Source organism: Chinchilla lanigera, unplaced genomic scaffold (assembly GCF_000276665.1).
Source record: "Chinchilla lanigera isolate Chin_1 unplaced genomic scaffold, ChiLan1.0 scaffold00117, whole genome shotgun sequence".
NCBI lineage: Eukaryota > Metazoa > Chordata > Mammalia > Rodentia > Chinchillidae > Chinchilla > Chinchilla lanigera.
The window spans coordinates 4,713,896-4,736,921 of NW_004955518.1; the positions used below are offsets into that span (position 1 = coordinate 4,713,896).

At 44.2% G+C, this 23,026-nt stretch overlaps 1 protein-coding gene across 1 annotated transcript in view; it reads left to right on the top strand.

The window, feature by feature from the left end:
- Vwa8 (von Willebrand factor A domain containing 8) overlaps nt 1–9,584 on the top strand; it is a gene marked incomplete at its 5' end in the record, with an annotated part of 371,699 nt that extends 362,115 nt beyond the window's left edge. The window contains 3 exon segments of the mRNA XM_013506956.1: nt 3,900–3,998; nt 4,825–5,063; nt 7,116–9,584. Of these exon segments, the coding sequence (XP_013362410.1) occupies nt 3,900–3,998; nt 4,825–5,063; nt 7,116–7,224 (447 nt within the window).
- Nucleotides 9,585–23,026: the final 13,442 nt, after the last annotated feature.

Sequence of the window (23,026 nt, forward strand, 5' to 3'; positions counted from 1 at the left end):
CAGGAAATCATGATCATAAAAATTGTTCGCTACTCAGAAAGGTTCTGATCAAAATGTCAGGCGGTGGATGATGACAGTGAGACTCCTGTGTGTTGACTCCTCTGGCTGTTCCATGGAAGCACACTCGAAGCCCTGTCAAGTCTGATCTCACATCGATCTTGGCAGGAACTAGACTGAATGAACAGTAGTCAGGAGTTAAAGAGTGAAAATGAATGAGTTTGTGTACATTTTCCTTGAACCCAAGCAATGTTTCTAATTAGCAAAATATAGTGTGTTAAACATATTGGCTTCCTCCAATAGCAAACTCTAGATTATTACGATAATGAATATTATTTTGAAAGGAAGCTTAAAATGATCTGCAGGAGCACCGGGGGCTGCCTCACTGCTGCATGTATTTTGGATCCCTTTCAAGCATATTATTTACTTGGGCACAGAATAATCCCCAAGTGCACCTGGAATATGAAAAACCAGAGCATGTAAACCATTTTTAAGGCCTCATCCTTCCTTCCAGGCTCCTCCCAAGCCTTTGCAACACCAACTAAACACAGACTTAGGCTGATCTCTGCAAATGGCACTTTCCTTACCATAAGACAAGAACAGAAGTAATGGAGAAAAGAATGGGAAGGAGGGAGGAAAGGAAGAAAAGGATTTTTGCAGCCTACCTATCTGTATCTTGCTACCCGAAAAAGTGTAGTATACTTTTGTTTCTCCTAAGCAAATCATGAAATGGTAACTAGATATATTTACCAATGAAATGATAGACAAACAGTTGCTATCAGATTGTTATCATCCAGTATCTGTTTTGAACATCCGGTAGGTTATTTGATTGCTATTTAATAATTTCCTAGAAACTTTTATCCTTGCAAGAACTAGTTGTGTTGACCCTGTGAACAGATCACATGGTCAGAGATTTGTGGAGTCTCATCCATTATCATCTGACTAGTGAGAGCTCAAACCATCAGTTAACAGGGAGGAAAAAGTCAAACCAGTTCATAGCCACCCCCCAGCATGAAAACCTACTTTTTTTTGGAAACTGATCTTTCCTCTTGCATAAGACCCAGTTTCACAGAGGACTTCACCTGCCCTGTCATCAGAGCAGCCTGCCAGCACCTTCTCAAGAAAGCTTTCCGTGTGGCTACAAACAGGTCCTGTACAACCTGTGTCAAATCTGTGTGGTCAGGGTGGGCACCTGGGGAAGAATCACACGGGCTCTTTCCATGTCCCGGCCAGTCCTAACGCTGGACACCGGGGGATCCACTTGGACACTGCTACAGCTCGTCATTTCCTGCACGTGACAATCTTCCAGAGCTTTTAGTTTTCCATTTTTATTCGTTACCTTTTCATTATATTAGTAGCAAACTGCACTAAAAATATTTTTATCATTCAAAGAGAATGTTACATCCTTAAGGTAATGTATTAGTGTGTTAGGATAATGTATTGGTAAATATTTCCCACAATTCTTTTGTATCATCCTTTGTATTAAAAAAAAAAAAAAATAGAGCCAGGTGTGGTGGTGCATACCTGTAATCCCAGCCCTGTGGAGGCTGAGGCAGGAGGATCGCTGTGAGTTCTAGGCCAGCCAGGGCTACATAGTAAGTTCAAGGCCAGTCTGAACTACATACTGTCTCAAAAAAATAAACAAGGAAAAACCACTTAAAACCAGGTGTAAAGTGATTTTCCAACCTTCTGCCCCATTCTGGCCTCCTCTGACCATTCTCCTCCCAGTGTTAGCAGTTTTGGGTGCTAGAGTCTCCTTCCAGAGGTGGCTTCTGCGTTCTTTCTGTCCTGAACAAAGCGCATGTAGTAGCAAGGCTTTACATTTATTAAAGGTGAGAAAAGAAACAAGCTCTACAGAGTGAGTTTGGAGCAAGTAAAAGTAGGAAAATACATACACTGTACAGAAGAAGAGCCGGCTACCTTGAGAGAACGTAGTAGCAGAAAGCTCAGTGTCCAGGTCTTTCTGTATTTCCCCTCCTCGGGCTGGTGCCAGGTTTGGGTCATCCTATCAAAAACCTGCTGGAGTTCGCCAGAGAAGCCCAGGTGTACAGGGCTTTGGAACTGTTCTGCGCAGGTGCCTGGCATTTTGTAATTAACAGGTCATGCCTACTTTCCCAGTCAGCCTGATACGTCCTGTGCTCCTGCCTCACTAGGCGGCACCACAGGGCAGGGAGACCATTCTACTGAGAGTCTGTTTGTAGGGCATGCTCCTAGAAGCCAGGATCTCCAACTACCCTGGACCCCCACATTGCTTCCAGATGCTGCCTGAGCCTCTTTCCTAGGTCTGTCTCCCTGGGGCAGATACCAATGCTGTAAGCACCCATGGTCCTAGGGACCAAGGGACAGGTCAGAGGCAAGGACTGACCGTACTACTGAACTCCAGCCTAAAGCCTTAAGCAACCCAAACGTTTGAAATTTGACCCTGGCTTCCCAGGTTACCATCAGAGTAGGAACTGAGAGCATATTTTACATAACAGTTTGCAGCCAGCTGTACCTTGTAAAGATTTGAACATCTTACGTGGGGCTCCGCTGGCCCTGTCGTGGTGGTGCCTGCGAGGTCTTCCTCTCCAGTCGGCTCTCCCCAGTGCGCCATTTCAGCATGTCGGGGTGGATCTCATTTCCCCAGGTGACTCTCCCCTTCTGGCTTTCTGTTTTTACATAATATAAAATTCAACAAGTATTTGTCTACTTTTCATTTTAAATATGATGGCTTCAGTTACATTGTGGGCTGGTTTTGTCAGCTAGCTTGGGGAGATTATATTGATGTAGATGTGTGTGTACGTGAATGTGCAACCTCTTACACATACATTAAGAGGAATAAAAGCCTAGGAGCTTCTACCAAAAAAATATTACCAAAGGCTATGTTTAATGGGATTATGGGTCATTTTTACTTTCTTTCTTGCACTTTTCTGTAATTTCTATAATGAACCTCTACAGTGTGTTTCTTTTGTGAATAGAAGGAAACTATATGTACCCTATTAGTTTTCTATTGTTGCATAGCAAATTACCACAAACATAGCAGTTTACAATACCCATTCAATGATTCATAGTTCTGTTTTTAGGAGGTCCAGACAAGCTCAGCTGAGGTCTTTGCTTAAGGCCTTACAAGGCTGAAGTCTATGTCAGCAGCACTGGGTTCCATCCTGGAGGCTCTGGGGAAGGATCTGCTTGCAAATCTCACTTGTCAGAGGAAAACAATTCCTTGTGGTTGTAGGACTGAGGTTCCTGTCTCCCTTTCTGCTCTCAACCAGTGTTGCTCTCAGCTTCTAGATATTACTCTTAAGCTCTTATCCATGGTTCCCTTCCCTCACACTTCAAATTGTCTTCCTCTTCTGTCACTAGCTGGGGTGGGGGGTGGAGTAAGTGTCTGCTTTTAAAGGGCTTGTGTGATTACATTAGGCTCTCCCAGTTCATCTTCCTTCTGATTAACTCAAAATCAAATAAACTTAATCACATTTGTCAAATTCCTTTTGCCATATAAATAAACATAATCACAAGTGATAGCCCATCTTATTTAAGGTCCTGCCCACACTTATAGAGAGTTATAAAGAGCTGGCGTTCTGGGAGCTGGGAGCTTAAGGACCACCGTAGAATTCTTCCCAATCAGTGTGTGGGATGGTTGAAAAAAAAAAGACTCTCCTGAAAGTTATGGAATGGAATCCAGAGTAGCTTGAATACTTTCTTCTGTCACAGAGACCAGAGAAAAGAAGATGGATCTGAAATGAATGAATGTAGAATTTGTTTGCCTTTGTTGATAAACACATATCTGTCTCTCTCCATTTTCTGTGGCTAAATGCTGAGCAATTTGGATAATTAACAGCCCAAATAGCTGGAGATTTATGACCGAATGATAGTTTTAAAGTGGACAGAGGCGTCTAACTCTCGGATTCTCTTGCATGCAGTATGACATCACTGGACACTCTGGAGATGGCTACCACATTGGCCTCGTTCCACTTGACAAAATCCCAAAGGACAACAAGCAGAGACTAGAAATCCTGAAGGTAAATTATTCAGTTACCTCTATACTGTGAAAAATTCTATCAGATTAGGTAAAGACTAAAAAAATTGGAAAAGAAAAGACTTTCTGTTTCATAAACGTTCAGGCGTTAAACAGAGAAACACAGTACCCCTCTTGCTTAAAATCCTTTCCTACATCATCCAAATTTTAATTTGCTGCCTAGACCTTTTCAGAGTAGTCAATATTGGATTGAGATTGTACATCTCAGTTTTGCATTAAGATTCTATAACGTAGATCTCCTCTTATGTCCTACATGTTAAGTATATGGAAAAGAATAATTCCTTTTAGAGTGCTCTCTAGCCCCAATTTTGTGTATCGCTTAATATTTTCTAATGATAAACTCAATTTCACATGCTTAAATCTGTGATAAAAGCATACACTCATCGTGATTTTCAACCAGATTTCCTCCATTGCAACTGACGTCAGTATAGCGTTTAAAATTACAGTGCAACTGTTTACTAGAAACTTAAACTGTTCCTTATTTTTCTCCTGTATCACACCCATCCTCAATTATGATACTGAGTTTTTGTATTTTCTTACAAGTTCCCACTTTAAGTGGAAGTTTGAATTTTAAAAGTAGCAGCTATGAGAGTTTTGGACCATTTCTTGTTTCTAATATAAGTCTGCCAACTATATCACCATGTCTTGCTGTCACTGTCATGTGCAAATTGCATCAAACTCACTCAGAACTTACTGCACAGCTGTGATGATTGGAATTTACGCATTGTAATGGTCAGTAAGAAACATTTCACATTTGTGTGAAAACCAGCTTCTCACCCTTGGCTGTTCTGCACTTCTCGTACCTCCAGACAATGCACGCCCACTCACAGTTCTGCATGAGCGGGGACCATACACTAGAGGGGACACAACATGCCATCAAGGAGATCGTCAAGGAAGAAGCTGATGAGTATTTTGTCATAGTCTTGAGTGATGCAAATCTGTCACGGTATGGAATACATCCTGCAAAGTTTGCTGAGATCCTGACAAGTGATCCTCAAGTAAATGCTTTTGCTATTTTTATTGGATCGTTAGGTGATCAAGCAACCAGGTAAGGGTCATTGCACATCGCAGGGTGCAGCCAAGGGCAGGCATGGGAATACTGAGTCTCGTGGGTTTAGCATCATGAGGGGCAGTAGGGGACATGGAGGAAAAACGGAATCTGGGAGATGTTTCCCTCAAGGAGCTTAGAGTCTAGTTGAGGGGATATAATGTTCTAGCTTATATTTGTATATGCAATCATAATTTAAAATTAATTCTTTTCAGTTTCTGTTTATACTAACAAAAGAATTAGCAAACTGACTTGTCCTACTCTCCTACTTATAAATTAGATAATATTTTATATATTTGGTACTTAATGTCAAGGTCCCAAATTCAGTCTAGTTAGTTTATGTTCAAATTATATTCAAAATAGTGAACATCTAGTGTTTTCGTGGCATAAAGTGTATATTAATGTCTATTATATATAGACATACATATGTGCATGTATGCATATGTGTGTGTAAATATCTCCATAGACATGTCTCTCCAGGATGTTTTATGAATATATCCATTAGTACTGGTGATACAGGGCAGATGAAATACTTGGGGACAAAGTAAGACAATGTACACAGTTACCTGCTACACTGAATATGCTGAATATTCACTGGAAAAGTTTACAGTCAGATAATAAATATCATTGGGGATGACATGAAAGCAGAGATTCGGAAACATTTTCATAACTTAAACATGCTATCGTTTATCTTTTTGAATTACAAATAAAAAGACCTTCTGGTTTTTCTTTGCTTAACATACTTATAAGAAGCAGAAAACACAAGTGAAGGTATAGTATCTCCTCAAAAAATAAAAAATGAATAAATCCCTGCCTAAGGCATAAGGGCCTGTCTTTGCTATTCCACTTTTTTACCCATCATAGTTTGTGATTCAGAGTCCTGTATAAACTAAGAAATGCTTTAGCATCTCAAACAGTGACATCTTTTTTTCTTCTTACTGTCTTTACCTTGCTTCAGGCAAGGTTGCAAAGTTGAGAGCAGATTTGCAAAGTTGAGAGCAGATTTAATATTGTGTAATCACAGCCACGTTATTATAACTGACTTTTTCCTCACTTTTATGCATTAGCACTTTTCATCTTCCAGAACCTCCTTGTCCTTGAATGCAAACCATATCTTTTCTACCCATAGTTCTCAGCACCAGCTGGGTATTAGGCAGACGGCAAGCTCAAATGCCTGAACTGAAATGACTATTTTGTCTTTCTAGTGAACAGATCCTGTCTGAATACTTAAGAAAGCACAATAATACCCTTGTGGTTTCCTAGGGAAATGGTCCAACATCCACTGGCAAAAGATACGTTGCAGAATGCGCTGGTCTACCAGGCATGCCAAGTGTATGATACTACACAGGATGGCTGACTTTCGTGAAATGTCATTCCAAAACCAAACTTTGTTGGCACAATCAAAGGAGTCATTCTTTTGAATAGAACTGTGTCTTGTAGTTTTATTGCCTTCAAAAATGGCTTTTTGTTCCAAATGGCAAATTGGCATTTAAAAAAAGTCTCATAAACCTGTATAACCTCAATGTCATCAAAATAGCAATTGGATAATCCAGATTACATTTCATGTCGTATGGTACGGAACAAAAAAGGAAGGAGAAGAAGAAAGAAAGAACTATTGGGAATGTGGTGGGGGGCTGGTTTTCTAAGAAAGGAAAAACATTCTGAAGTACAGTGTGAGGCCAACACACTTTGCTGGACCCAGGTGAGCTAATTCCCGATGGGCCCTAAGGCTGTCTGGTTAAGGGAATACAGAATACCAGGAAATGACAGTCATGAAAAGACGAGTTTTTCTCTTCAAATTCACTGATTTTCTCACTGAAAAGACCTCTTCTTTTGGTTCACTGCCTTCACTGGGTCTCTGCCTGTTGCTCACTGGGCCTTTTGTTGCCTAGCAACGGCCAATTCAATTACAGGCAGTAAGTAGCAAGGTGAAAGTGAAAACTTCCTTTCCTCAGAACCGCCTTGGATGCCGTTGGTTTATTAGGGCAGGAGGTAGAAGGAGAGCCTCAATTTGCATTGGTAATTTTTTCCCCCTTTCCTCTTTCTTGGCAGGCTTCAGAGAACCTTACCCGCTGGCCGGTCTTTCATTGCCATGGATACCAAGGACATCCCTCAGATTCTACAGCAGATCTTCACCTCTACCATGTTGTCCAGTGTTTAAGAACTGCCCTTTACTGCCCTAATGACCCCAGGATTTGAAACAAGATAGGAATAAAGAGTATTCTGAGGAGAAGATAAATACAAAGCGAACCCGTGCAGTAGCTGTGACTCTGGCATTTCCGGCTCTTCCTGCACCTTGTTTGGTAATTGGAATTCAGAAAAGCACCAGGGGACTTGTCTGTGGAAATTGACAACCACTGAGGGTCTAGAGGTCCTCAGAAGAAGCAGTTTTACAGAAGGTCAGGGTTAGAAAGGTGGTATAAGAACCAGAGTGCTTGGCCTTACTTTTGCCTTAACATAGCAGCTGTCACCACAAATAAGAAAAGTGACTCCATCAAACTGGGCCTGTGAGGCTGCATTTTGATGTTGAAGTCTGTGTACAGCCACCTAACATGTTTTTCTCTAGTAATTGTCTTTATTTTCTCCCCTCTCTGTACTGTCCAGCAAACAATTTTTATTTCAGCGGGTAGTTAACCCACTGAAAAGTTGTGCAACAGCAGCATTCTGTAAAAGGTTAGCTTTTCTCAGTAATCCCATTTTCTTGGCCAAAGCCAAAAGGAATCAAAAGATTGTTAGAGCACTTGCTTTCCCATGTGACTCAGAAGTCCTTTAAGTAATGAAGAGCAAATGTCTGATTCTTTCTGCTGCCTGAGTGGAAGGATAAAGATATCTTGCCTCAGATTTCCTGGTTCTTGTCTTTCTAGTGCTTCTCAAAAGTTCCACACTACTGTGTTTTGGTGTTTAAAACAGTAGTCAAAATAGCAGATGCTTGTAAGAGAAACTGTTTATTGAGGACATTAACACAGAAATTACTTAAACATAAAAGGCAGTATGTTTGAACTGAGCAGCAATTGGAGATTTCTTTCTCTATTTTTTTTTAAAACTTTTTTCAGGCCCAGTTCTTTTTTCTTTCAAAGTATACCTTATTCCCACCCACTCTTGTGCTGATCTTTATCAGTGAACTTGATGTCACAATTTCAAAATCAAATGCTTTGGCAGAAGTTCATCTCTCTCCACTTATGTAATAAATAGCTCCTCTTTACCACTGACGATGAAATCAGAGACCCTGGGGCACTGTTGTGTGTGTGCTTTCTTATGTGTTGGAAAAACTAGTCCTGTTAATAGTGCTACCTTCTTCGCCTGTATACACTGAAATCGTTCCGGTCCACAGTTTCATGTTAGTTAATCATAGATAGGACAAAAGAAAAGGTAATGTCCCTTTATGTGTTCCACAAGCCTGTTTTGTGCCCATCAACTATAGAAGAAAAAGAAATAAAATAAGGGTTGGACGTGTAACTCAGCACATGCTAGGCTGGGTTCAGTCCCACGCACTGCAAAAAAAATAAAAAACATTTTAAGAAAATAATTTGTAAAAAAATCGGATTTCCAATAGTGTATAATTACTCAGTGAGTCTGCATGGTTTGTCTTATTTTTCTAGCCAGATGCTTGCTCTGTGAATCAAATCATCCAGTGATGCAATTTCAGTCCAGTAAGTACCTATAAAATGTAATTGCATTATTAACACTCATGACAGCTCACATTTGCCGATTATTTATTGTACAGCAGCAATCTGCCGAATAACTTCCTGTATTATTTCACTCAGTTCTCTCAACAGTGCATGTAAGGTAGCTATTTTTTTACCCCATTTTACAGATAAAGAAGGTGAGACACAGAAAAGTTAGTAACTTTCCCAAGATTCTTGATCCTGGACTTTTGAATAACTATTCCTTGTACTATTAGCATCCTCATTTGACAAAGAACAGAAGCTTAGAAAAGCTCACAAAAGTTGACCATGCTCAAGGCAGCAGGGCAGATGCCCTGCCCTTCCCTCCTGAGTGCCTGCGTGGCTGGCTCGTCTCAGCTTGTCTCATGCCATGGTGTACTGACCTACACGTCACTCCTGCTGCCTTAGTCTTGACTCTTCCAGTGTGGTTTCACTTCCTGTAACTTGTCCGTATTTTCAGAACTTTGTCCTCTCCCTTGTCCTCAGAAGCTGAGGCACATTTGGGCATTCAGAGTTGTGGAGACCAGGATGCAGGACACTACGGTGAGACAGTGCTAACTGCTCCTTCCTTCCCGGTCACACCGGTGACCTGAGAAAGCACCCATCCAAGCGGCACCATAACCCCAAAGAGGGCCCCTTTGCCAGTGGGTCACTGCCCCTGAAAAGCCTTTGGAAGTTGAATTGAAGAATGATTTTAAAAATGGGCTTCTAACAAATCCTCCGCATGCATAACTACCTGAGTAAGCAGAAACCTTTTTTTTTTTGACATAGAAAGAATGTTCTTCAGTAATTTAATTCCCCTTTCCCTACTAGCCAGACATCCTTTGCAATTGTTATTAAAAAAAAGAAAATAGAACTTCCGGCTTTTCTTATTTGTAAAAGAGACTCTAATGTGGGAGGGGAAAGGAGAGGGAGAAGATGGTTTATTTTCATTTTTTGCAATACCTAAGAAGTGTGTGGGTTTATTATTAAGTGAGCTTAATTATAGTCCCCTCCACACTGTTCCCAGGCCCTTCTTAGGACCCGGATATTATAATAAGTGCATTGTGTACCTCCAGGGGGTTCCCTGGAAAGGCATCTAACCCCTATCTCAGCGGCGGCCGCAGCAAACACGTGTAATACTGAGAAGGTGCATTGTTAGCCCTGAGCAGCCAGGAGGAGTGAATGCTGTGAATGGCCACAGCGCAGGACTCGTGCTCCGGGAGTCCTTTGTGTGCCCTGGCAAGGTGATCTCACCACAGATGAAACGGCTCGAGCACAGCCACGGTGAACCAGAGCAGGAGGCCTGAAGGAAACCCATAAGATGTTCAGAACGAATCACTTAATTCTCTTCACTATGGCCTTTCTTGTGAACTGTCAGAAGAGGAGGGATCCATCAATGCCAAGATTTTCTCAAAGCAAGCTCTAGGGCTTTAAAGCCGTTTACAAGTGATTTCTGAACACAGCATGGTTAGGGTCCCTGTGAGGCCAACTCTGGAGACTTCCACCCTCTGTAGCTCGCTCCTCCCTGTACCTGTCAGAGCATCCAAAATTAAATTCCTTGGTGAGTGTAACAGAGAGAAACAGGAAGGAGGGAAGCAACAGGGATGGCTGCTTATTCATTTCGCTTCTCTCTATTTGTTGCCAACAATCTCAGTTATAAGAGAGCTCCCACAGATTCTAAGCCAGCCTCTCTTGCTTGTGTAACTTCTTTCTGGAACTGCATCTCAGGAATAGTCAGATGTCATCTTGTACTGAGTAAGTTTTACATTGCCTTTTCATCTTACTAAGAAAAGAAATAATCTACTTTTAATTTCTTTTCTGACCAGTAAATATATGAAGGCTCACCAGTTTGACGCCAGCCTGGGCTACATAGTGAGTTTTCTAAATTCAAGGCCACTGGATTAGAGAGTGAAACCTTGTCTCAAAAACAAAACAAAGTAAAAACTGTGATGAGAAGTCCAGTGTCATGTATCATAAAGATCTAAGACTCGTATCACAAAGTTCTCGGGGCTGGGGATTTAGCTCAGTTGTATAGCGCCTGCCTGGCAAGCGCAAGGTCATGAGTTCAATTCCCAGTACCGGAAAAAAACAAAACAAACAAACAAAAAGATATGGTGCCCACAAAGTTCTCATCTATTAGCTTTATCTTTTTTTCCCCCTAAGATTTGCTGCAGCAAAAGTATTACAGGTACAGAAAGGAATTCCAATTTTCTAGCTTGGAGTTGGGAGAATTTATACACTCTTAGTAGAAAGAAGTTCTAGACCCTGGTCAGCTATTAACTACCTGTGTAAACTTGAGCTAATCACTTCTGGGTCTGAAATGAATTCAATCTGTAAAGGAAAGTGGCTGAAGAAAACGATCCCTAACAATAAAGTCCTGTGTTCCAGTGTCTCATTTAGGCAGTTGATTTGATCCCTCTTAGAGCCACATCACTTGAGTGTTTAACTTTTGTCTCCAGAAACACACACACACACACACACACACAAGCAAATGGTAGCTTGTCTCTCAAGGCACAAAGTATTTGGGTAACTCTATCAACTACCCAAACAAAATAGTGTCACTCACTGAATGTGAATACTAAAAAGTAGATGTTAGACAAGATTTCAGCCTGTTGTCACAGACTTTGCTGTCTTTGAATAAAATTACATATCTGCTGATCCACCCAGTCATAATCAAAAAGGACCAGGAACTGGGAAACTACTACGTGCACAGAGCTGACCTCGGGGTACAGTGCCCAATTCTCCCCCTGCCCATTTAGTTTTGAAATGCTATGAACAAAAATCTCTAGAAGAGGAAGAATGCTTGTCAAGTACACATCTCAGGTTAAGAATGATTTGACACTAGTTTTTGAGACGAAGCACTGTCTGAAGTGTTACCACCTTCACACAGACGCCGCGTCTGTTCTGCGTGGCTGCGCACGTTGGCTTTGGAATGCCAGGGTTACATAAGTTAAAACTGAGTGGCACTTGTGGTATTTGGCCACTCAGAGCAAAGTACACCACTCTTTTAAAGTGGTTTGGATCCTCACAGTGGCAAGGACGTCATGTTCTACTGTAAGAAATTTCAAGGGCACATGTAAATGCCAAGAGATCGTGGCCACTTTGTATGGTCCTCCCTGTCCCAGGCCTGGCAGGTACCAGGAACTCCTTGAGTCTCCCCTCTTCACACAGGCTTCACTGACAGCACTTTGAAGCTGCCAGCTTTCTCACTGAAGGGACAGAGCGTATGTGTCCATAAACTCAGACTCCAAAGATAGGCATGCTTACAGAGGAGTTTCAGAATATAAGTATTTATTTAAATTCAATACAGTGCTGAAGCATTAGTTATGGTAGCTAGAGTTGGCCTGGAAATGGAACAGAACAATATCTCTCTGAACATTCTGAAGCAGGTCTGCTCTCATGTAGGCCCAAGTATCGTAAGACAATAACGAGCCTGTCAGGAGTCCTTTGTGCAATTAGTCTCTTGCTATCAGGGCCTGTATGAAGACTTAGATTAGGACTTGAGGAAAATAAGTATATTTACTCATACAACATATTAAAGTTGGAATTTTCAAGTGTAGTATAATTATATTAATAAATGTGCTAATTTAATGAGACTGACCATTTCCTCATTCCAGTAATAATCCTTCCATCATGGGACTCCAAAATAGAGAGAGTCTCAACAAAGCTATATGATCCATTTCCTTTTACAGAAGACTTTACAGACTATATGAAATTCAACCCTGAAAATGCTGACCAAGTGAGGAGTGCCCCTGCACAGGCCCGGGGGAGGTCACAGGGCAAAGCTGAGGATGCAGCCCCGCTAGGCAGCCTGGAGGGCACCTCCTGAAGCAGTTCCCACACTGCCTGGCTGGTGAGTCCGAGCGCCTCTGCGGCAAGCCAGGATGCTCAGACTCCAGGGAGTGATGCACAAATGACAAAGGGTAGGTGATGGGGGTACCAAGGAAGCCGTGGGGTGCTGGACACATGGGCTGAACACTGAACTCACTTTGCAGTTGACAAAGAAAGACTCAATCTATCACGAAATTTCCTTAGAGCCCTGTCCTTTTGTATAAGTATTTTTAAGGCCCATAGAAGATGCATGCATGTACCTCGCAGCCTCGAGTACAAAGATTTAATGCTATATATACATTGATACTAAATATGTAGAACTAAAGCATCTCTTCTCTGTGACCTTTTCTGGAGAGTGGAAGAAGCGGGTGGACAGAGAGGAGGACTGGGGCAGCCCCACAACCCGCCCAAAAGCAGACATTCAGTCGCTTGGCAGGAATACAGCTCCGCACAGCTGGCCTGGCTCCTTGCCCCTCACATCTGAAGTCGATCCTCACAGTGGTATTTCTCTGCAAGAGGGGCTTCTCTTCCATAGCAGACAGCCCTGTGCAGCCATCCATCATGTGCATCTCAGTTTGAATTATTTCATTCACACGTTCCCGTAATGCCAGCTGAGATGAATCAAGTGCTCAGGAAGCTGGCGGGGGTGGGGGGGTGCAGTGATGGTGAGGAGGTAGAAGGGGCTGGGGCACTCGCCACCCAGAGCACCATCTGAGCAGAGGTCTGGGCCTTGGACACTGCATGAGGGCACCAAATATGGGCATACTGCAGGTTCCATTTTCATCCTGACTTCGTAATCCACCTCTGCATCTCCCATTGAAGAGGGGGTGCTGATTTCTCTTGTGTCCCTTTTAGAGATATGGAGATTTCTGCATGTGTCTCTTCCCCCTCAAATGGAAGCTCCCTGTCTTCCTGACCCTGGGTTACTGGGGCAGAGGCAGGGTGCAGTCAGAGGGGTTTCCTGGCTTCCACCAGATTCCTTCTGCCCAGGACAGGAACAAGGCCTTGCGACACTGGTCACCCGCTGCACAATCACTGGCCACGTCTCTGATGACGTGAATACAGGATCCTGTCTTTATGTTTACGTTGGCTGTGCCAAGGGAATTCTTGCCCTGTGCTGTGGACTTGTAGAAAGAGAATTTAGAACCCACTCCCATTCCCTCCGGAAACCTCACTGAACAACCCGCTGAGCCCTGGTGTGGAAAGAGCTCTGGAATTCCAAGCTTCGCCCTGAAAAGGCCGGCGTGAGCCTGTCACACTCAAACGCGTTCCTCCTGTCGAGGGAGAGGGTGTAGCGAGCTGCAGTGGCGCCTGCTCTGCTCGGAAGTTTCTGAAGTGTCTGTGACCCAGCCTTTAGGAAGAAGCTGGAAGTTTCTTTAAGCCAGTTAAGTCCAAGTTCTCAGCACTAAAAAGATCAAACACTCTGAGAAATGAATGTGGGCTCTTTAAGTAGTAGCTCCTTTTTTTCTCTTCAAAGAAGGTCCAGTATTACATTTTTTTCTTTTTGGATCCTAATTCAGCCAGCTGCCTCCCTCCCTTTCACTACTGCCACCCCCAAAGTACTTATAAGCAAGACTCGTGATGTCAACGTCTCTCTTAAAACCGCTGTGGCCCCTCCCTCTGACAACCTCACTTGTCCCGTCATTTGCACATCATTATATCCGATTGTCCTCCCCAGCTCTTCTATAAATAGAGGCAGCAGCTAGTGCCCTGCAAATATTCCAAGTCAGACCTGCCAGGGGATGGGCACGGGCAGAAGTGAGAGCAGACCTTTTGGATGAGATGCCTCTCCCCAGCTCCCTGGTCAGCTCCATGGTCAGCTCTGACAGCCATGGGCACCCAAGCGACCCCAAACTCAACTCCATGTGGCACAGCCTTCGGGGTGGACAGGACTTGGGGCATGTCTTGATCTCCCTGAACCTCTAAAATGGGGGACAGTGACCTCATGTCTTGTCTATGGGACAACTGCAGCAAAAGAATGAAAGTGTCTCATAAACCAACGTGTTTTCTAGCTCAAAAGACCTTTGGGATTTTGTTTTATGCAAAATATATTTCCTGGGACAGCTCCCGAGCCATCCTAGTCTACGGTGCTGTGCTGCTTCTGCCTGAAGGGGCGGCCTTCTGGAGCCTTTCTTTTCCACCTGGAGGCTGGCACGGATGCGGGCAGCCAAGCACAGGCCCACCGTGTGCACCCGGCTGAGGACTGAGGTGACCTAGCATCCTGGTGTCCCCATCTGTGGAGCAGGAGCAGGGCTCGGCCCCAGGCACTGTGTTTTGGGTCCCCTCTCTAAGAGCAGTGTTCTGGCTGGAGAATGACACAGCCTCAAAGGCGAGGGTCATCTTGCTTTAAGGCCACAGAGGAAAGTGGCCCCTTGGGAGGTGACAGCCTCTTCAGTTTTGTTTGGGAACCAGGACGTCCTGGGCCTTTGCCCTCAAAGCGGACGCAGAGTCCAGAGCAGCCTCCCCTTCAGGGTGAGTGTGTAGAGAGCAAATAAAGCCCCAGGAAGGGAGGCCGGGCCCAGGGGCAGATCAGACAAGGCCGCTCAGCTGCAGGGGTTCTGTCCCTCCGGGACAATGTAGGGCCCACACACTTCCGTTCCCTGTAGACATGGTTATGAGCATGGATATGTTTCCTCATTAGAACTCTTATCTCTTGGGCTCTTGTTTTTTCCCTTTTTTAGTGCCGGGAATCAAACTCAGGACCTTGCACTTGCCAGGCAGGCACTTGTGCCACTGAGCTATATCGCTGGCCCTCGGGGCTTTCCCCTTGGGGAGCTGAATGGCCCTACTCTGAGTAGCTCTAAGCAGTTCACCCTGCAACACAGATTCCTTCAGGAGGCTGTTAGCATTGGAACCACCTAAAAAATAAAGACCACTCTCGGGCCCACTGGGGGTGTCTCCTCAGCCTGTGCCCTTTCCTCAAGCCCAGGAGGGGCCCCTGGCTCAGCCAGTATTCAGATATTTCCCAGAAGAACCAATCCTTTTTGCCCGTCCCTTCTGGGCAGCTTAGAAGGCGAAGCCTGGGTTATGGCTGTGTCCAGATGTCCCCCCAAAGCCTCACGCGGTCATAGGTGGGGCTCTTCAGAGGTGGCCGGTCCAGGGTGTGTGCTGCTGGGATCAAGGGTGCAGTGCCAGCATTATGGTGTGAGTGCCACCGCCCTCAGGGCAGAAGGGCAGAAAGAGGCTTGTCTGTCAGCTGCTCCGCCTGCCCCTCTGCCACACATCCCTGCCTTGGACCGCCAATTGTGGACTGAAACCCCTACAAACCATGAGCTAAGTAAACCGTTCCTCCTTTAACTTGAGCGTTGGCATTTTGTTTAAACAAAAAGAGAAGTAACTGAGACAGCCTGGGTGCCATTAGGAGCCTAATAAAAACTGTTATTATTATACAGAACCGTAACTGTTCAGCTCCCATGTAGCACTTGCCGTGCGCCAGGCTCTTCCTCAGCCCTCACCTGGATGGGCTCCTTAAACCCTCGCAAGGTCAGGACAGAGGTGCTACTCTTATTTCAATTTTATTTCTATTTCTTCATTTCATCTTAAAAGCAAAGAAAACCAATCTGCCCAGGAGCAAACAAAATGCCCGCTTGCTGACCGAGCGGAGAAAAGCACGTCGCCGCTGGGAAACCTGAGAACAAGGCTGTGGCCCCCACTTCCAGCTCCAGGTTTCTATTCTTCTGGGGCTCACACGTCCTGCCTCCCGGAAACTCACAGATGCCTCGGTGTCCCCTCAGCGCCCCCTCGCTTGGGCCCCCTCGGCAGAGGTGGCAGTCGTGTGCGGCCCGTTCAGTGTCCTCCCCGCTGTCCTGTTAGCACCACGCAGTGCGCACGCTCGGGCTCGTGCGCTCACCGCCGGCCAAAGCAGAGCGCCGTGTACTTTGGTGAAGAGAAGGGAACGTGATTTGTTCAAAGCTAGCTCCGAGGAGATGGAGGGGCCCTTGGGCTCAGATCACCGCCTCACTGCATACCGGTGGGTAAGAGCTTTTACAGTCAGGAAGAGGGCGGAGGGTGGGGAGAGTGCAGTTCTCCACATTGGCTTTGTCACTTCCAGCCGTCTTCAGACGGCTGAGCCCTTTCTGGTGGAAAGGAAACGAGGTGCTTGCCTCCGCGGGCCAGCTTCTGCGTGCTCCATCCATTTGTTGTGAGGAGAGGTGAGGGTGGCCATTTTTGCCCCAGCCCTGAGGAAGTTTGGAGAAGCCACTTGTCTCTAAAGGGAAAATTAACTTTTAAAGTTCTATTTAGTCAGACCATTACACTTGCCAGGCAGGCACTTGCCAGGCAGTACTATTTAGCCACCATTACATGGTGGCTGATGCCTGTAATCCCAGCATTCAAGAGGCTGAGGCAGGAGGATAACCAAGAGTCTGCAGCCGACCTGGACTACATAGTGAGTTCAAAGCCAGTCTGAACTACATATGGAGACCTTGTCTCAAAATAAAGAAAGTTCCAGTTTTGGGACTTCATTTCTCAGGACTGGGGTTCTGAGGAAAACATGTACCTTAGATGGTGTAGCTCTAAGACAGCACAGCCTCCATGAGTTTGGGCTCCCAGGTGTTATGACTGAGTATTTATGTTCCATCGAACAGTTTATGTTGAAACCGAAACTCCCACTGCAGTGGTATTAGGAGGGGGGGGGCAATGATTGGTCTGCAGGTAGAACCCTCATTAAGAAGACTGGTGCTTATCTTAGTCAGCTTTATCTTAGCAAGAGAGCCTTTGTGCACACAAGAGAGCAGAAAAGAAGAGGTTGAATTCTTTTTTTTATCGGGAACCCCCTCCCGCAATAGCTAACCATGATCATGATAACTGACCCGCTCTCGTAAGAACAGCATTAATCCACTCATGAAGGCAGGGACCACACAATAATCGCCTCTGAAAGATCCCAACTTTTAGTAGCATTGCAGTGGCCATGAAATTTGTAGGGGACATGCACACCACACCAAAGTCCTTTCTTTACTGCCAGCGGTAGATGGGACATGTCACCGGGAAAGCGTGAAGAAAGAGCTCGCAGTGTCTGACCCCCACCTCTGCGGTCATGGGAGAGTCAGAGCAGCCGCGGGTGCTCGGCAACCTGCCCCATGATCGTTCGCGTGTCTGCCTTCCCTAGTTGGTGTGCGGGGTGAGGGGCGGACATAGACAGTGCTCAAGTCTTCTTCATATTTGGCCTGACCTGAAAAGGGGGTGAATACATTTTTGTTGAATGAGTAGCTGTTGGACACAGAGGCACAATGAGTCTAAGAGCCAGAATTTGTGCTGCTCTGAAAGATGACAAGATTGGGATGAGCCCAGGGGACTTGGGTAATCCCAGAGGAAGGTAGAGGAAAGGGCAGCTTGAGCACAAGCCTGAATATGGAATGTTCCCAGGGGTAGCTGAGCAAGTAAACCAACAGAAATGTTCTTCCTTTCTCAGCTGCCACTACCCAGCCAAGAATTTCTAAGTACCTTTCTTCTCTGGGCCTCCAGGGTGACCGCTGGACTGCCCAGCTGCTGCCCCCACCCTCAGGTTGGGGGCCACAGGGCCTCCCGCGCCAGCCCAGAACCTCCAGTAATGATGGCTCCACAGAGCAGGCATCATTACGTGAGGCCTTCATGATGTGGCTGTTTTGTTTTGCTTGCATTTTTCCTCCTTGAAAATAGGCTGAGAACCTTCTTTACCCAAGATTATTGGGTTGGTGATGAAAGGTCTGCGTTTGGCAGGAGGAGCCCTCGGGGAGAATTGAGCCCATGTGCAAGTCCTTTTGTTGAAAATGGCAAAAAAGAAAGAAAACGAAATTGGCAGGAAGGATCAGAATCAGTTCAGCCTGTGTGAGGCTGCCTGCAATTCCTTGGCTGGTCATCATTGCTCTATGAGTGCCCTGCCAGTGTTCCCCACCTTCACACAACCCAGGAAGACCCCCATGTTCATAAATTCCTCTGAGACCTAGAGAATTTTTACTTGGCATTCCTAAACTCAAGCAAAACTGTGTTTCAGCAAGTCACTTTTCAGAGAGCCTGGCACAAGATGGATTAATAAAATGGGATGGATTTAGGGATGGATGGATGTTTGGATGGATAGATGATGGATGGATAGATGATGGATGGATGGATGTTTGGATGGATGGTTGTTTGGATGGATGGATGTTTGGACGGATGGATGGATGAGTGGGGGGATGGGTGGCTAAATGAATGGATGACTGGGTAGGTGAGTAGACAGATGTCAGAACAGAAAAAATAGAAAAAGGAGACAAGGAAAGTTGCAATATTAAAGTTGTACTTTTTAAGAAAAACTACAGCTTCAGGAAACAAATTATTCAAGCTTGTTTTCCCTTTCAGGAAAAACTCAAAAAAGCCTTAAAGACAATAAGACTAACTGGTCTGGGTGCCTGTGCCTTTTACTTGCAAACTGCACTCCCTCCTACCAACCACCATGCGCAGAAAGCTCACTATTAAGAGGACAGCATATCTCAGCTTCAAGCACAGGTAGATGGTTTGCATTTTAATATAGCCCACCAAATGGGCAAATCCTGACAGACGCTGGAATACACATCTTACAGAGCCAACTGAGGGACACTACATATTTCCCATAAACACAGCTCACAGCCACAGGTGCCTCTCTCTCTGGGGGGTCTGCGCTCTTATCTCTTTGAGTGTGTGTTTTTAAAATCCTGCTTTATAAGTCTCTTTATGCCTCTTACTGATGCAACCTGAATTTTTTTCTGTAACAGAATTCAGTGAACCTAAAATGTGCCTCGTGGTTGAGGTGAGCCAAGGTTCCCATCTTTGCTCTCAGGACCTCCTTTGACCCTGTGTAGTGGCAACTCCACTTTGACCCCAGTGTAGTTGGAGAGGAGAAAGCATACCCTATTTAATACACAGAGGGGCTGGGGATTTAGCTCAGCGGCAAAAGCGCCTGCCTGGCAAGCGCGAGGTCGTGAGTTCGGTTCCTGGTACCGGAGAAAAACCAAAAAAAAAAAAAAAAAAAAAAAAAAAAAAAAATACACAGATTGCCAGGACTTTTATTAATACTCACAATAGTAGTAAGGTGGCAGAGGTGGCAGGAATCATGGTATATCTGCTACCGTGGCAGCACCTACTGCCCCGAATCCATCCATACAAGAGATGAGGAACCACCTGGAAAGGATTCCTCCCAAGAGAAAAGAGAATTAGAAACACAAGCTTGCTCCTGGAATAAAATCTTAGTAGTCGTGGGGCAAAGATGGTTGTGTAACACTGAGCATGAATTTATGTCCAAGTCAGCTACTAATGACAAGCAGATAGAGCACACAATGACACCCAGAAGAAACCATTTTTCTACAGTGCCTGAGGCAGTTCCAAGGAACAGTTCCATGCTGCCTAGCAAGATTTAGAAGCTTTAACAACAGATACCCGTAAGTGCATTGGATTCAAATCATGACTCCTTGTACTGCTTTCCTTTTTCTTTCAATATTTTATCTTGAAAAATATTTACCATAAAATTCATTTTTTAAAAGTATACAATTCAGTGGTTTGGAATATTTTTGAAAATTGTGCAACCATCACCACTACATAATTCCAGAATATTCTCACCACACACCCCCCACGCACACAGAAACCTTATGCCCCTTAGGGAGTGATTTTCCATTGTCCCTCTTCCAACCCTGGCACCACTAGTTTACTTTCTGTCTCTATGCGTTTGCCTATTCTGGAAATTTCGTGTAAATACAATATCAGACTTTTTTTTTTGGCTTCTTTCACTTAGCCCAATGTGTTCAAGGTTCATTTTTACTGTATTTTTGCTTTTTATGAGCAAACAGTATTCAACTGTATGGAATATCATATTTAGTTTACCCCCTGATCAGTTGGTGGACTTTTGGCTATCATGAATAAAGCGTTCATATACAACTTTTTGTGCTCACATATGTTTTCAGTTCTCTCAGGTATGTAACTTAGGAGTAGAATTGCTGGGTCATATACTTCTGTGTTTAGTCTTTAGAGAAAGACTGTCTTCCAAAGCAGCTCCACCTTTCTACATGAGAGTGACCAACACTTACCCTCTTTTCATTGTAGTCACCATAGTTGTCCCTGTGGGTGCAAAGTGACCTCTGTCTGTGACTGTAACTTACACTTCCCTGACGACCAACGATACTGGGCATCTTCTCATGTGCTTATTGACCATTTGTGTATCTTCCTTGGAGGACTGTCTCTTCAGCTCCTCTACCTGTTACTAATTGGTTGTCTGTCTATTTTTCATTTGTACAGATTCTTTCTTTTTCTCTCGGTCCAGGGATTGGACCCAGGCCTCACACATGCTAGGCAAGTATCCTATCACTGAGCTACATCCTCCCCACTGTAAGAATTCTTTATGAATTCTTGATGCTAGGCTATTATCAGCTATATGGTTTGCAAATACTTTACCTATTCCCTTGGTTGTATTATTACTTTCTTGATAGTATCCTTTGTAGCATAAAAAAACTTCCATTTTGCTGAAGTATAATTTATCTATTTTTTATTTAGGTGTTTGTGCTTTTAAAAATATTATATCTGCTGAACATGGTGGTGCACACCATTAGGCTAAGGCAGAGGATCTCTTTGAGTTTGGGGCCAGCCTGGGCTACATACTGAGTTCAAGGCCAACCTGTACTACATAGTGAGACCCTGTCTCAAAAAACGTTGTATCTAATAACCCATTATCTAATCCAAGGTCATGAATATTTATATTTAGGTTTCCTTCATAGAATTTTATAGCATTAAGTCTTATATTTGTCATTGATCCATTTTGAGTTAATTTTTGTATATTGTAGGAGATATGGGTCTAACTTCATTCTTTTATACGTGAATATCCAGTTTTCCCAGAACCACTTGTTGAAAAGATAATTCTTTCCAAACTGAACTGACTCGGTACCCTTGTGGAAAATTAGTTCACCAGAAGTATCTGAATTTCTTCCTGAACCCTCAGTGTAACCCCAGTGTTCCGTGTGCCTGTCTCATGCTGCTGTCATACAGTCCTGATTACGGTCGTCTTACAGCACATCTGGACATGAGTGTTCCAGCTCATGCTGCATTGTCAGTGTTATTTTTTGCTGTCCTGCATCCCTTGAATTACCATATGAATCTTTGGGTCAGTTTGTCATTTCTCCAAAAAGTGACATTTTGCAAGATCCCTGCTGGGAATTAGCTAGAGATTGCATTAAATCTATAGATCTCTTCGGAAGTATTGCCACCTACAAATATTAAGTCTGTCAACCCATGAACACAGGTTGTCTCCTTTCCATTTACTTAGATAAGCATTTTTTTCTTTTTGATGCCTTGTATATGAAATTATTTTCTTAATTTCACTGTCAGGTTGTTCGTTGCTCAGATACATAAATATAGTTTATTTTTGTATATTGATCCTGTGTCCTGTAACCTTGTTGGTTTATTATAAATAACCTTGTTTATTTATTATGTTTAATAGGGAAAGTTAAAACACCATAATGGGCACAGTTCTTACTGAAATTCAGCCATTTTTCTTGACTAAATAAATGCTCCCTGGAATTCTGAAACTTTTTGCTTAATTTTCAGAGTTTTGAAAATGCTGAGTCTGACCATTTATGACAGTGTTCTCACTGCCCTTATGAAAGGGGCAGTCTGGATACCTTTGTTCTACTATTTTCACTGATGTGAGCCCCTCCCCCACTAGAAAGTTTTTTATGCTTCCAGTTCCTGGGCTGTAAAATAAATCTGTCTGCACAACATCATTGAGATAATTAATGAGATAATACGGCAAAACACCTAACTCTGCCTGGCACTGGTAGGTGCTTGGAAAGTTTTTATCACCAGAGAAAGAGGACGGAAGTAGCAGTGAATATGTAGAAGCTTTCTAGCCTATTAATTCACGAGGACATAGCAGCGCACATTCAGTTTGCCAGGCATGGTGACGCACCATGTAATCCCAGCACTCAGGAGGCTGAGGCAGGAGGATTGCTGCGAGTTCAAAGTCAGCCTGGGCTACATACTGAGACCCTGTCTCAAAAAAAGCAGAGAGAGAGAGAGAAACAGGTTTGGTTGGGTGGCATTATTTTAAGGTACATAGGGAAACCTCTCTGAAAAGATAATTAAGCAAAAATTTGAAAGAATTAATGCAACGAGCTGTGCAAATGTCAAGAATGTTCTAGACATAGGGAATAGCACGTGTAAAGGTCCTAGGCCGTGAACATGTTTCGCATAGAGAGCAGCAAGGTTGGTGTGACTGGACTGCAGTGAAAACGGGGGAGAGCAGCAGAAAAGGAGTCAGTGGAGACAGCTGACAGCAGACCTGCCCGGGCCTCTTGGGTCACAGTCAGGACTCGGGGTAAGTGCAGAAGCCGGTCGAAGGTCTGAGCAGAAGAGCAGCACGCTCTGCATCGCACGTTGGAAGAACCCCCTGGTGTCACTGGAGAACACTCTGTGCAGGCCCAAGGGTAGAATCAGACAGATCGCTTGGGAAGCGATTGATAACTCAGACGGGATAAATGGTAGCAAAGGTGGTGAGTGAGAAGCAGAGCCTGG